Source organism: Alosa sapidissima, chromosome 17 (genome assembly GCF_018492685.1).
Source record: "Alosa sapidissima isolate fAloSap1 chromosome 17, fAloSap1.pri, whole genome shotgun sequence".
NCBI classification, from domain to species: domain Eukaryota; kingdom Metazoa; phylum Chordata; class Actinopteri; order Clupeiformes; family Clupeidae; genus Alosa; species Alosa sapidissima.
In genome coordinates, this window is record NC_055973.1 from 30,417,622 (window position 1) to 30,432,698 (window position 15,077).

At 45.5% G+C, this 15,077-nt stretch overlaps 1 protein-coding gene across 3 annotated transcripts in view; it reads left to right on the plus strand.

The window, feature by feature from the left end:
• Positions 1 to 15,077, plus strand: part of si:dkey-225n22.4 (collagen alpha-1(XXI) chain) — a 61,647-nt gene that overhangs the window by 6,992 nt on the left and 39,578 nt on the right. For all 3 annotated transcript variants that reach the window (XR_006024460.1, XM_042067201.1, XM_042067200.1), the window contains exons 4-15: positions 290 to 455; positions 1,171 to 1,396; positions 4,188 to 4,361; positions 5,862 to 5,939; positions 6,145 to 6,156; positions 6,589 to 6,687; positions 6,992 to 7,045; positions 8,497 to 8,550; positions 9,217 to 9,270; positions 9,890 to 9,943; positions 10,288 to 10,341; positions 10,640 to 10,693. Coding sequence is in view for 2 of the 3 variants with exons in the window: in XM_042067201.1 (XP_041923135.1) it covers positions 290 to 455; positions 1,171 to 1,396; positions 4,188 to 4,361; positions 5,862 to 5,939; positions 6,145 to 6,156; positions 6,589 to 6,687; positions 6,992 to 7,045; positions 8,497 to 8,550; positions 9,217 to 9,270; positions 9,890 to 9,943; positions 10,288 to 10,341; positions 10,640 to 10,693 (1,079 nt within the window). In the remaining variant the exon portion in view is untranslated. The remainder of the gene's footprint in view (positions 1 to 289; positions 456 to 1,170; positions 1,397 to 4,187; positions 4,362 to 5,861; positions 5,940 to 6,144; positions 6,157 to 6,588; positions 6,688 to 6,991; positions 7,046 to 8,496; positions 8,551 to 9,216; positions 9,271 to 9,889; positions 9,944 to 10,287; positions 10,342 to 10,639; positions 10,694 to 15,077) is intronic.

The window sequence follows — 15,077 nt, forward strand, 5'->3', positions numbered from 1 at the left end:
GCCAAAGACTAGCCACAGGCTAATATATCAGAAGGGGTCTCATGTGGTGAAAGTCGCCCAGCATCCTGTACTGTGACACGTTGTGCTCGGAGGCCAATGAAACAAACAGTGTGAAATGATTAGATGAATCGTATCTACGAGAACTTCTGGCTTGATTTGGGCTGTTATTTGGCTGATGTTATGTGCCTGATAACAACATCTCTTTTCAGCTCTTCAAAACATGTGCAAGATACAGTGCATGTGTTTGGGGGATGAACACGTGTGACTTGTGATTTGTGTCTCCATGAAGAGTCGGTGTGCCCGACCCGTATCCCTGTGGCCTCCCGTGATGAGAAGGGCTTCGAGCTGCTGGTGGGGATGAACATCCACCTGAAGGCCAGGAAGATCCCGGGCTCCCTGGCGTCGGAAGCAGCCTACCACCTGGACAAAGGGGATGACATCACAGAGAACACCAGGTGAGTCAGCCAGAGACAGACAACATTAGAGATAAATCAGCCAGAGATAGACAACATTAGTCCAGCAGCACTGAAAAACTACACAAAGACTATTTGGTTGACTTTATCAAGGCTTTGAAGATTGGCACAATGTAATACTATTTACCACAATAAAGTTTTTAACAATAAACTAAAATAAAATCAGTTAATACACAGAAGGAGTGTGGTTTTAAATAAATCAGTTAATACACAGAAGGAGTGTGATTTTAAATAAATCAGTTAATACATAGAAGGAGTGATTTTAAATGCTTGTTTCAATCTGAGCGACAAAAGTTCTGCTCAAAATCTGTGTGACATCATATCCAATTAGGACGTTCTAATTGAAAACAAAGTATTCAAACTCATTTTGTCACTGTTACTTGTTTGTGTGGCAGGCAATTAGGACACGTGTAGCACAACACACATACTATAACGTTACAGCTGGTCTCCATGGGAGCACAACGCACGTACTGTAACGTTACAGCTGGTCTCCTTGGTAGCACAACACACATACCGTAACGTTACAGCTGGTCTCCGTGGTAGCACAACACACATACCGTAACGTTACAGCTGGTCTCCGTGGTAGCACAACACACATACCGTAATGTTACAGCTGGTCTCCGTGGTAGCACAACACACATACCGTAACGTTACAGCTGGTCCATGGTTGATTGCCTTTGATATTCCGGTCATAAAGGGAGATCTTCCCAGAGGGACTGCCCCCTTCCTACGTGTTTGTGGCGACCATTCGTCTGCGTGCATCCCTGCGCAAGGAGAAGTTCGACCTCTGGAGGGTGCTGTCCAAGGACAAGGCCACTCAGGCTGCAGTCACCCTAAACGGCGCCGACAAGTCTGTCACCTTCACCACCACCGACCTGGCCAACGGTCAACAGAAGATCACCTTCAACGCTCCAGGGGTTGAGGTTGGTGAAACCCTACTGCTCGGCATCCTGACCACAAAGTGCTCACAGGGTCCTAGTGCCCACAGTGGTCATTGGCCATCCACATCCATCCCTCCCACTCGTTTCCTTGTCACTCTCAACTCTCTTTTTTACATTAAGGCAAAAAGCCACAAAAAGAAGCTTTAAAGAGACATGAACTCAGAGTAACTCACAAACAGTCAAATCTCAATCCCCAGTTCACATTCAAATCTCTGAAGGATTGATTCTCAAAAATACTTCAAACAATCTGCCTGCATTTGCTTGGGGTGTTGTCATGTCAGCATAGTTAAGCACTAACCTCATACACCATCAGTGTTCTTGGTGCTCTAGGCTACTTCTCAACAGTGTCTGTGTTTTAAGGGCGTCCTTTCTAAAGCGCTAAGTGGGATTACAGCACATTTGTAGCACTTCTGACTAACTGTTTACTGGACAATAATAGAGTCTTGTAACCTATTTTACAGCCTCACACCCCATCGAAAGCTGGTTCACAGCCTAGGCCTCAATAAACACATAATAAAGAACTGTGCAACAAGCATGCTCTAATGAAATGATCCACTGAGTATCAACCATGTTTGGATGGGGGGGGGGGGGCAATATAACAAATTTATTATATAAGACCACCACACGGAGCGGACACTATGAGTTGATCTGTTGCCTCCAACAAAATGTTTTAACTCCACGTCCAATAAAATGTTTTAAATTCACTGGCCCATATATAATACTGCTATTGTTTTATCTGCCTCTAGCTTTTTGATCGTTGCTTACATTTTTGGGGGCATGCTGGGAAAATAGCCTGAAGTGAAACATGGAAGGGGCTGTGAGGGCATGTTTTCATTTTGTCAACAGAATTACACAATTGCAAGGCCTGTTGTAATGCATGAAATTATTAGCACAAAAGACCATAAAATGAGACGTTACTAAGGAGTGTCCAAGCAATTATTTAGCAGTGGACAGGCCGTTAATGTCTCTACAGCTGACAGCTTAACACGTGGCCGATGTAATAACAGTCCCACAAGGAGGGCGAGTCTACAGGGAGTCTGCCGTCTTAAATCTACTGTCATCAAAAACACCTCACGATATGTTGTATTCAAAACAACTAAGAATAGACTAGAGTTGACACCCAACCTTTTCTTTTTTTAGTCAGTGTAGGTGTTTTTTTTGTCTCCATAGATCTCGATAAGATGGTAAGGCTGCAATCAGCTAAGCTCTTCAGACACACACACACACATGCACACACAAACGTACATGTACACGCACACTCACATGCACACTCACACACACACATGTATGCTCTCTCTCTCTGTCAGATGTGAGCAGTAGTGTATGAAGTAGCCTTTCCCAAGAGAAAATGTTTGTGTCATTTTTCTCTCTGTGCTCATGGACAGCACTGCCAGGCAAGGAATGCCAGCCTGGCGCAGGTCGCACTGTTTCCACGGTAGCAGGAGCATCCGTTTAGGCCCGCCTTGTTTTTTTTCCTCTCTTTTTCCATCAACATTCATCTGTCCATTCATGATGAACTGGACGCATCCCATCTGGTGCTACTCAGAGTGGAGAGTGGCTCCTTCGTCTACCCACAGACTCACATGTCTGATGGGTGTGTTTGTGTATCCAATGTGTGTGTGCGTGTGTGTGTGTTTGTGTGTGTGTGTGTGTGTGTGTGTGTGTGTGTGTGTGTGTTTGTGTGTGTGTGTGTGTGTATGCATGCATATGTGTGTGTGTGTGTGTGCACTCTGTGTGTGTGTGTAATCCTCTGTGAAGCTGAGAGCCAGGGGCCATGAGGAAATCAGTCTTCAGAGTTTTTCCGTCGTCCTCTGTGTGTGTGTGTGTGCGTGTGTGTGTCGTCCTCTGTTGTGCTGTTTGTGCCCTGCAGAGAAACACAGCTCTGTTCTGGAGTCACTTGGCAGAGACTGCAGCATGACTCTGGTAGCAGCCAACTTGTGGCATGACTGCCCCGTCATAAGTAGCATCCTGCCTGTGTGTGTGTGTGTGTGTGTGTGTGTGTGCGTGTGCGTGTGCGCGTGTGTGTGTATGTGTGTATGTGTGTGTGTGTGTGTGTGTGTGTGTGTGTGTAAGTAACATTCTGCCTGTGTGCCCAGGCGCTAGGGTGCCTAAAACTAGCCCCACTCACTGATTTGATTGAGAGGTAATGAAATGGTCTGGGCTGACATTATAAGATCAAAGCCCCAGTCACAGTCACACACACACACACACACACACACACACACACACAGTGCTTATTGTCATTGTGGACTAAAAAAATACATGCAGTCTATACAGGAAAAATGAATTGGGAGAAAGGAGTCCATTTCAGGAGCTGTAATAACATGGCACCAGCGTTCTCACATCTCCCTAAAACCAGCAAAAACACACACACACACACACACACACACACACACACACGGCAACATGGCACCAGCGTTGTCCTGCCCAGGCCTCTGCAGCTCTCTTTGGGCTCTTCTCCAAGTTATTTTAGATTCAATTGGAGACCAATGGCTACAACTTCAAATTGACTGTCACTAAGGAGTGACGGAAGTGGCCACGCAAAATCACTTATGCATACATGCTGCGCCTGAGACAACGTTGTGTGTGTGTGTGTGTGTTTGCTGATTTTAGGGAGATGTGATGAATTCCAGCATGTGGCGTGCCTCCACACACTCACGCCCACTCATATGCACACACACACACACACAGGCTTGATGATTTTTCCTGTACGGGGAGAATGTGTGTGGTGAGCCCGTGATCTGATTGGCTGTTGCGGCCCCTCTCGTTACAGAGGCTCTTTGACGAGGGCTGGCACCAGCTGAAGGTGCTGGTCAGGCCCCGCCATGTCACCTGTTTCCTTGACGACGTCCAGGTGCAGGACGAGAGGCTGGACCCGGTGGTGCCCATCTACATCAACGGAAAGACGCAGATCGCAAAGAAGCTCAGCGCAGAGGCCACCGCTCCTGTAGGTCCCCCACTGATATGATGGCACAGGGCTCGTCCCTGCGTCTGAATACAAGGCTGCGCTAATGTGCAGGTGCTGTTTTTGAAGTGTGTTATTTTGTAGTTCACACCTGCCTAGCAGAGTGAAAGTGCCGTTTATGGAGACCAGACTCTTCATCCTTAAAGGTGCAGTCAGTGATTGGGCATGATGTTGTGTTTGTATTTGTGTTTGTGTTTATGTTTAAGTTTCTTAGCAGACGCTTTCACCCCAAAACAACGTTGTGAGGGACAGTGGTGGCCATCCTACATTTAGGGAGGTGCGCCACTAGATAAGATGGTGTTTGAGGGAAGAAGGTGGAGGGAGACAGCAGTTCACTACAAAAAGATATTCATTTATTGTCCATGAACCACCAGAAAGATCGACAGGAATGCAGACATAAAATCCAGGGATCTTCAGGACACCCAAGGCAACAACTTATCTCGCCCTTAAACTAGGCAACAGTTTCTATAACCTACTCTTTCTAGGCTCATGGTCCAAACAAGGCGACCATGCAACTCTGGACCAAACCTCCCCTTGCCTCACAGCAAGCAAGGTTTACATTTAAACATCAACTTCAAACATTAAACTGTCAACTTCCCTGTCCCTGGATCTTTAGCTTTTCCATTTGTCTTCCATTGTCTCCTCTGTTTCTAGTCTCTTGGCACCCTGTATTAAATGAGCCAGCCTTTAAATAGGCCAGCCAATTACCTCAATTAAGTCCTTGGGCTAAACCATGTTAGAGGGGGGGCGGTCTGTACCAATATACCCACACTGTTACAATCTACAATAGCACAAAAGACGCACACAAGACATAAACACATACACAGCAACGCAATGACACCCTTCACACAAATAAACAAGTAAAAGGGGAGTGCATGCAAGAGTGTGGTTGCCATGGCTGCACATTATGCACAAGGAAGTGTTTTAACAGTGTAAAACATGAGAGGATAGTTAGATGAAAAGGGGAGGTTTCCTTTTTCACAAATCTGCATTATATTTTAATCAAGAACCTAACAAAGCAAATCAGAGAGAATAGAATAGAAGTCTTTATTTTCCACTGCTGTGGAAATTCATCTTTCATTCATCAAAACTGTTAAGTTTCCTTAAGAGAAACACTCTTTGGGTTAAAAATATGGGTAGCTCACCCCTCCCGTCAGTATTCTCAGAAAAACTCCACACAGTGTTTCATTTTTATTTGGGGGACAGGCTGCCCCCAATTTGTTTGTTTACAGTCTTCAGAGCCTGGGCTGCCTACAGAGACCGTTTCTTTATAGTCTACTCACTAGATGGGCAGCTAGCTGATCTTAGGGAGACATTTGCTGAATGTGACAAAAATGTAATGAGCTTGAAATGGCGTACGATTGCTGACTGCACCTTAAACATTCACTAGTCAGATGTGCCTATTTTATGAAAATAAACACAACGTTCCTTTCTTTCTTTCCATTCCATGTCATATGTTGGTTATTTTCTTAATGAATTCAGGTGGAAATCCAGAAACTGCGGCTGTACTGTGACCCTGAGCAGAGTGAGCGGGAGACGGCGTGTGAGATCTACTCTGTGGTAAAACACACTAGCATAGAATATGCAATAGAATTGAACTATAATATGCAATAGAATTGAACTAGCATAGAATATGCAATAGAATTGAACTAGCATAGAATGCAATAGAATTATGCTCTTCTAAGCTAAGACTAAATCTGCTCATATGATTATTTACTAATTCTGTGGCTAATGTCTGTTTATTTTCTTTGTTTCCCTTAAACAGGATGATGAGAGGGTAAGCATCCCCACGTGCCACCTCTGCTGGTACTAGAGCATGGCATCCCCACGTGTACTAGAGCATGGTATCCCTACGTGTACTAGAGCATGGCATCCCCACGTGCCACCTCTGCTGGTACTAGAGAATGTGAAGTGCAGAGAGGAGAAGCACTCTTTAAATGAATACACTTAACACATCATGCAACAATGACAATTCATCCCCACGTACCACCTCTGCTGGTAATAGTGCATGGCATCCCCACGTGCCACCTCTGCTGGTACTAGAGCATGGCATCCCCACGTGCCACCTCTGCTGCCACTAGAGCATGGCATCCCCACATGCCACCTCTGCTGCCACTAGAGCATGTGAGGTGCAGAGAGGCCAAGTATTCTTTAAACACATAAGGGAAGATGGATAAAGTGAGTCCTGCTTTGGTCTTTGCCACTTCAGTGTCCACTGGACCGTGAGCCTGCAGTCGAAGAGCCAGCAGAAAAGGAGTGTGACTGCTCCAAAGGTAGCCCAGGACCACCGGGATCTCCTGGACCAAGGGTACTGACACACACACACTCACACACACAAAAACACACACATAGACACGTACACACAAACATGCACATACACACACACACACACACACACTCACACTCACACACACAAACACACACACATAGACACATACACACAAACATGCACATACACACACAGACAGAGATACAAACACACACACACACACACACACTCTCTCTCTCTCACTGACACGCACACACACACACACACACACACACATACACACCCTCTCTCTCAGGCAATGTACTATACAACTGTGTGATGAACAGTGTTCTTAATGATGCAGGGCCTCCGTGGAGAGCGAGGAAGAGATGGACCTCCAGGACCAGATGGGAAGACTGTGAGTGCACACTGATTTCCTGTTTCATATACCATAGAGTTAACAGCACTCACTGATTTCCTGTTTCATATACCATAGAGTTAACAGCACTCACTGATTTCCTGTTTCATATACCATAGAGTCAACAGCACTCACTGATTTCCTGTTTCATATACCATAGAGTCAACAGCACTCACTGATTTGCTGTTTCATATACCATAGAGTCAATAGTGCACACTGATTTCCTGTTTCATATACCATACAAGTAGTAGAGGCAATAATCAATTAGTAATCACTTACACCTAGAGCCTTAAAGGAACAACACGCCAATTGCCTTCTTGCCTGTGCCTGTTGAGGTGTCCACAACCATGGCAACCTTGACAGGGACAACAAGGAGGCGGACATTTTGCGGACTTTTGCAGTCCCCTCTCCCCCAGACAATTGCCCAACCTTGTCAGGGACAAACATTTTGCGAACATTTTTGCTCCTCAACTGCATTTTGTTGTCTTTGTGCTTGTTCTCTGCACAATGACAATAAACTTGAATCTAATCTAATCATCTAATCCAGCGGTTCCCAAACTCTTTTTCCCGCGGCGCGGACCACCTTTTACATTGTGACTCGGCTCTCGTACCCCCACCATCCGACACATTAACGTAACACATTCTATTGACGCATTCCAGGCATCATGTTCAATTAGCCACCTTACATAACAAAATCAAAATGTGCAAAAAAACAGCGTGGAGTGGAGAACATTAGACTGGTTAGATAAATCCACGTGAAGCCTAGGCCTATATGCCTCATCATAGTGAAGCCTCGGCCTATATGCCTCATCATACTTTCGCTTTCTTCGCGCAGTCTTTTCTGTCTCGTCCTTTCTTTCATCCCCCTGCGCTCCGGAGCCACCTCCGCCTTCATCATTCTGCCCCCATCCCATCTCATCGTTACGTGTCTCCTGCTCGGTTTCTCTCGCTTCTCCTCTTCCATCGCTTTGATTGGGCCTTTTGCACAGTGTCCCTCTTTTTAGACAGTTTTCCATGTTTGCGTAGGCTACATAGCCTATACTTCCACAAAACTAACGAGCCAGATATTCTGGCTGCCCGCAGAAAATCACGTGCATTGTGGGTAGCTTATTCTTTAATGAAAACATAGCCTATAGAGTTTACAAATGATTTCATTTAATTTCACGTTTCCATATCATTATAATCCATTTCGAAATGATGTATTATTTATTAATTAAGTAGATTATTAATTAATTAATAATTTTAACACCTTTCCGACATTGCCCTTTTCATCTCGCATACGCCCCCTAGTGGCAGCTCGCGTACCACCGGTGGGACACGTACCACAGTTTGGGAATCCCTGCTCTAATCTAATCTGAAACTACTATAATAATCCTCCCCATTCACAACTAATTTTACCTCGGACGACTGTAATAATCGTAACTGAGTTTTCTAATGCCATCTGCCCACAGGGCCAGCCAGGGCCAAGAGGAGAGTCCGGAGAGCTGGGGGGCCCAGGGGTGAAGGTGAGGTCCTCTGTTGTCCACCACTGGCTGACCTGTTTAAAGCTGTCCTGAGTTTAGTTTGGCGGCAGCTAAAGGGTATTGTACTCTAGTTTTGTACTGTACATAAGGGCTGATTTCCCAACACTGACCAGTTCCCCAACACTGACTCTAGTTTTGTACTGTACATAAGGGCTGATTTCCTGACACTGACAAGTTCCCCAACACTGACTCTAGTTTTGTACTGCACATAAGGGCTGATTTCCCAACACTGACAAGTTCCCCAACACTGACTCTAGTTTTGTACTGCACATAAGGGCTGATTTCCCAACACTGACAAGTTCCCCAACACTGACTCTAGTTTTGTACTGTACATAAGGGCTGATTTCCCAACACTGACAAGTTCCCCAACACTGACGAGTTCCCCAACACTGACAAGTTCCCCAACACTGACGAGTTCCCCAACACTGACAAGTTCCCCAACACTGACTCTAGTTTTGTACTGCACATAAGGGCTGATTACCCCAACACTGACGAGTTCCCCAACACTGACTCTAGTTTTGTACTGTACTGTACATAAGGGCTGATTTCCCAACACTGACGAGTTCCCCAACACTGACAAGTTCCCCAACACTGACGAGTTCCCCAAAGTGTGGCTCCACAACTCTGTGTTGTCTCGTCACTTTTCAGGGAGACAGAGGGGAACAAGGCCTTCCAGGGATGCCAGGACCACCGGGACCCAAGGTAAGAACTGAACCAGAACCAAACATTAGAGCTACCATGGCCTCAGGTAAGAACTAGACCAGAACCAAACATTAGAGCTACGGTGGCCTCAGGTAAGAACTTGACCAGAACCAAACATCAGAGCTACGGTGGCCCCTTCACCACTGTCCCGTCTAAGGCTCCACCAAGGCCCCTCTGTATGGCTGTCCCGTCCAAGGCTCCTCTGTATGGCTGTCCCGTCCAAGGCCCCTCTGTATGGCGGTCTGAGCTCTCGTGTTGGGGTTTGACCGGGTTTGACGAGGCATTTCAAACAAACTGGTTGGGGGCCGTGGAAACAAGACAATGGCGACTTGCTGGAGGTGATCTTTGTTTTAATAACATATGGGAGGGAAATGGATTTATTTTTACTTGAGGCATATCAAAACTGGAGAGGCTGAAGGGTGGAGAAAGATGAAGGGTAAACATTACAGTGGTGTCATTACACTCACACACACACACACACACACATTACAATGGTGTCATTACACTCACACACACACACACACACACACACACGCACACACACACACACACACACACACACATTACAGTGGCGTCAGACACGCGTGTGTGGAGCTCTGTTGTCCTTCTCTAATTCCAGGGTCCAAGTATGGCGCGATCAAACCTAGGGACCGTTGGGATGCCAGGAAAGAGGGTAATGCTATTTGTGCAATGACATCATGCCTGCATTGTGTAGACATATTTGTGTTAACATCTTGCCTGCATTGTGTAGACATATTTGTGTTAACATCTTGCCTGCATTGTGTAGACATATTTGTGTTAACATCATGCCTGCATTGTGTAGACATATTTGTGTTAACATCTTGCCTGCATTGTGTAGACATATTTGTGTTAACATCATGCCTGCATTGTGTAGACATATTTGTGTTAACAATCTGAACTGGACATCCTCTGAGATGTTGAGAGTAATTATAGGGTCTGTTTCCAGTTCATTTCTAAAATGTTGAAGTGTATTGTGGTGATTGTTTTATATTTTAGGGATTGCCAGGAGAAAGGGGAGCAGCAGGACCTAAAGGAGATGCCGGACCCATGGTAGGCTCCCATGGACAGTGCCAGACGTTATGTTATTCATGTTCTGCTTGTTGGGAAATGCTGTGAAGTCCAGCAGAGAGTATTCTCAACTAACTGTCTAGGAACAGTCTGGTAATACTGATAGCAGAAGGCCTGCAGTAGAAAAAAGGGTCTGCCTTCTCCATTCCATCCTGTACCCTTTGCTCCGCGTTGGCAGTGGGACTAAAGCGCTAATCACTGTAATTATGTTTGGGTTGGCACTTTGGCCAGGGATCGATTGTGGGCTCTGTTTTAGAAGTTTTTTTTTTTCTTTGTGCAGGGGGAGTCGGGGATCCCTGGCAACGACGGGCTAGACGGACCTACTGGACCAAAGGTGGGCTCATTTTACACTTTTTGGAAACTGGGTACAATTAAGATCCAAAGCAAGACAGAGGAGAATGGCTCTCTGCTGATGAGTGTACGGTTCAGTGATGAAATCCTTCTGTCATATTGACACCGTTTGCTATCATCAATGACCCGCTCAGCTTGGGCTGAGATCTTGTAATGCTGTTTAATCAGTGCCTGTCCCAATCATGACACAAAGCCAATAGTTTCACCATCCATATTTGCCCTCTTTTTGCAATGGCTCAGTGGGCTGATATCTAGTAGAAGCACGTTTATGACTGAAACATGGTAAGGAAAAAAGAGGACATGAGCAATAGCTGTGCCCCTGCCAATATCATTCACAGCTTCTGCTGGGGGTTCGTGAGGGGGACTCAGGGTTTTGGGTTTCACGTGTTTCGTTCCGCATGTCACAGTAATACCGCGGTGCCATCCGAACAGCACCTGAGCAATTTGGTACTTTTCCTGTCATTACCACGAAGGATGCCCTCGGAGGACAAGCACCCCCCCCACACACACACACACGCACACACACACACACACACACACACACACACACACACACACAGGCACGCACGCACACACACACACACACACACACACACACACACACACACACGCACACCCAACGCCATACATGGTGCTGACGCTGTTCCGCTGTAATAAGACGTGTTTTGTCGAGCTCGTGTTCACACTCCGCTCTCCCTAATGGGAAACACATGCGGCTGCTCCCGCCAACACTCCCAATGCTGAGACTGAGCAGCCTCCCTGTCCGCCGGCTCGTTAAGTGGCCTCAATTAGACAGCAGAGGCACCGTGTCTATGGCAGCAGACCGAGAGGGCCTCTCTGAGCAGCCTTTACAGCGGGAGACTGTCACATTTACATGCTGTGCTGCTGTTGTGTCGACACAGACCATGATGGATTGTGGTCGGCCTGGTCTGACAGTTCTGTTAGTAGTTCTACAGTCAGCATGTTACTGTAGGCAAATATTCATATTCATATTCCACCACCATCTCAACTGCATTCTGCCATGATTTTATAGTTCTTGTTCTTAATGAGTAGTGGACACACTGGCCCTTACTGCTTACAGTAAGCTAGCACCAGCACTTCAGGACACCTTGCAGATTTCTTAACATTAACAACTTGAACAAGAAACTGATGCAGCATCTGTAAAATCTCTGAGGAATATTGACTTGGCCAGTTGCCTTGGAAACATGACTGATCCTGTTGCTGAGCAGATGTGTCTGATGGTCTTCGGCCCTGACCAGCATCCAGCCTGATGCCAAACCAGTTCTCAATTGAAAACTGGTCTAGACACAGAGTTGACTTTTCGATTTCCATGGGGCATAACCAGAGGTGAAAGTAAATTTAAGTTGTATATTAAACTACTGAATCCTTTCGGAAGTACTGCAAACACATCTCTCAGAAGTGCAGCAACCAAAATTAGATACGAGTCTGAACGGGAAACAGATCTGTCATTCCCCAGGTGTCCAGGCTACCTCACCAGCAGTCCAAACCCATATCTGCACTAGAATCTGCTCCTAGAGTCAGCATGTTGTGCTGTCCACTACCCCACCACCCTCCGCATGATGAAGCCCAATCGTCTCTGTGAAAAGCAGGACTTCTGCCGGTGCTGCTCAGATCCCACAAGAACAATAAATATGGAGTGGGAGTGTTTGATAAGGTTTCATGGAACACTGCACTGCCTAATCAGTCACAGCAGCCCAGCGCACAAGCCCTTTGCACACAGTTTACATTAGCCTTGAATTAACTCTGTTTAGAGGATTAGCAAGTCAAAACAATGACTGTGTTTACATGGAAAAAAGGCAGGAGGATTTTTTTCCCTTCCTGAATGTAATTTTTGGGAAAGGCATCAGGTCTCAGAATGGGGGAGACAGATCACTTTTTCTCCTGCAACTGCTCCCTCAGGCAACATGCACATGGCTTTCCTCTTAATGAAGGTGTACATTTAATTTTCCGAAGTTTCCCCTAATTACAGGAAAGTACCCTTGTCAGTATACGCTCATTTTTTAAACCTTTTGTTTTCTAAGAGAATATCTTGGAATCCATCCTGGTTTATGATACCACAAGAAAGCAGAAGCTCATTAACGTTAAGTAACTCCAAAAGCTTAATTTCCTTTTCAACACGAGTCTCCTAACGAACAATTAACAACCAGAGTTATACATGCAAGATCACATACAGTTATGCATGCAAGATCACATACAGTTATACATGCACTATCACAATACATTCTCAAATCTGCACAGAGAAGCATACCACTTCCTTCAGGGTTTGCTGTGTGTCAATGCTGGGCTTGCTGTGTGTCAGTGCTGGGCTTTGTTGTGTCAGTGCTGATGTTTGCTGTGCGTCAGTGCTGGGCTAGCTGTGTGTCAGTGCTGGGCTTGCTGTGTGTCAGTGCTGGGCTTTGCTGTGTGTCAGTGCTGGGCTTTGCTGTGTGTCAGTGCTGGGCTTGCTGTATGTCAGTGCTGGTCTTGCTGTGTGTCAGTGCTGGTGTTTGCTGTGTGTCAGTGCTGGGCTTGCTGTGTGTCAGTGCTGGTCTTGCTGTGTGTCAGTGCTGGGCTTTGCTGTGTCAGTGCTGATGTTTGCTGTGTGTCAGTGCTGGGCTTGCTGTGTGTCAGTGCCGGGCTTGCTGTATGTCAGTGCTGGGGTTGCTATGTGTCAGTGCTGGGATTGTAGCTTTTTGTTGTTCTGGCTCTCACTGCTGTTTCTCCTGTGCCCTCACATAAACTTGTCCACCTCGATTCAACCCTTTTGTTTGGGGCGGCACGTGTGTGTGTGTGTGTGTGTGTGTGTGTGTGTAATGGAAGTAACTCATTCAAGGGTGACTGTGTGTGAGCATGCATGTGTGTGTGCTCAACTGTGTGTACTTGCTTGGAACGGCGTCGTCGTATTTGCGTTTGTTATGGCTGTGTGAGATTTCTGTGTGTTTGTGTAAATACATTAGGCACAACATATCTATTTAAGTCGTTTTTTGAACCATAAGAAGCCTCTCTACTCGTGCAGGGGTTTGAATAAGACCTGTATTCACTTGACTGACAGCACTGAAAGCAATGCTCCATTTAACATTACTGGCAGACAGTTTGCCCACTACTTCTCCAGGTTCCAAGCCATATAAGAAGAGTTATTGCTCGTGACATCCTGCTGTAGATGTTCTGGCAAAGACACATTCTTGTTCTTGGTCTGTATCGACAGGACCTGGGCTTTATTTCAAACTAGGCTGAATTTTTGCAGGCAGTGATGAGGACCTTGGTAGTAGAACAGTTTCCTAATCTCAGTAGGTTTGTGAAGCAAACATTTTATTATTAATGTTAATGTGTGGCCTCCAAATATACTTTTAACATGTTGTCCATATACTAAGGTTGCATCTTTTTCTTATTGCTTATTCCATATTGCTAGCTAGCTAATAACACATGCATTAAAGTAGCAACTTTGACTTGGGGTATTTAGATGTATGCCGTATGAATGGGAACATTATGAATGGGAACACAGTTAAGTTCTCAGATCCTGGGTCTCTGTCCTGAAACTGTCATTAAGGTTTTATTAAACAACTTGTTCAACCATAAACATGTTTACAAGTGCTTTAAGAACTCTTCAGTGAGTTATTGGCTTGGACTTGTCCCTGTAAACATACTCGCCAATGATGAAGCCACTCAGTAATTTCCCATTTCCTCGTGAATTTTCCTACAAGATGAAGAATGTCCACAGATACTTTGTGGGTAATTTACTGAGTCAAAAGATGTGATGTGCGTTCGTATTTTCCAGCTCATTCAGAGGCTAAAACATAATATTAGTTCTGGTAGCACATGCTAGGCAGGGGGTTTGGCACTGTGGCAGGCAGGTTACCTCATTTGTTTTGTGCCCAAACCAAGACTGTTACATTTTCCCCCTGTGGCCAGGAAAGGGTCTTTCTATTCTCCTGCAGTCTACATAGACGGGGCCTGCACTCTAGACCCTGGGGTTGGTGGTGAAAGCTTTTTGGTATTGATGTCCATTATTTCTTTGTCATCCGAAAGCAGGAGTCTAATTTAGCTGTTTACATACTGTGTTTTGTTGCTCCGTATTTGCGTCAGGGACATGACGAGGATGATGATGAAACAAACCTTGGCTTGTACACATGAGACAAATAAATGCATTTGATAGTTGATAGTTAAGTTACACTTCAATCACAAATGTTGTTGTCAATGTTTTTATGTTATGCTGTCCTAAAGGAACCCTAAGTAAACTCCATCACAGATTATTCATCACTTATAAACAGTATCAAAAGAAATGTCTACGCCATACGCAGTCTTCAGCCTTACAGCACGCCATTGGCATGTCTCTGAACTGCTCTCATGGACGGAGTGTTTGCGCTTGG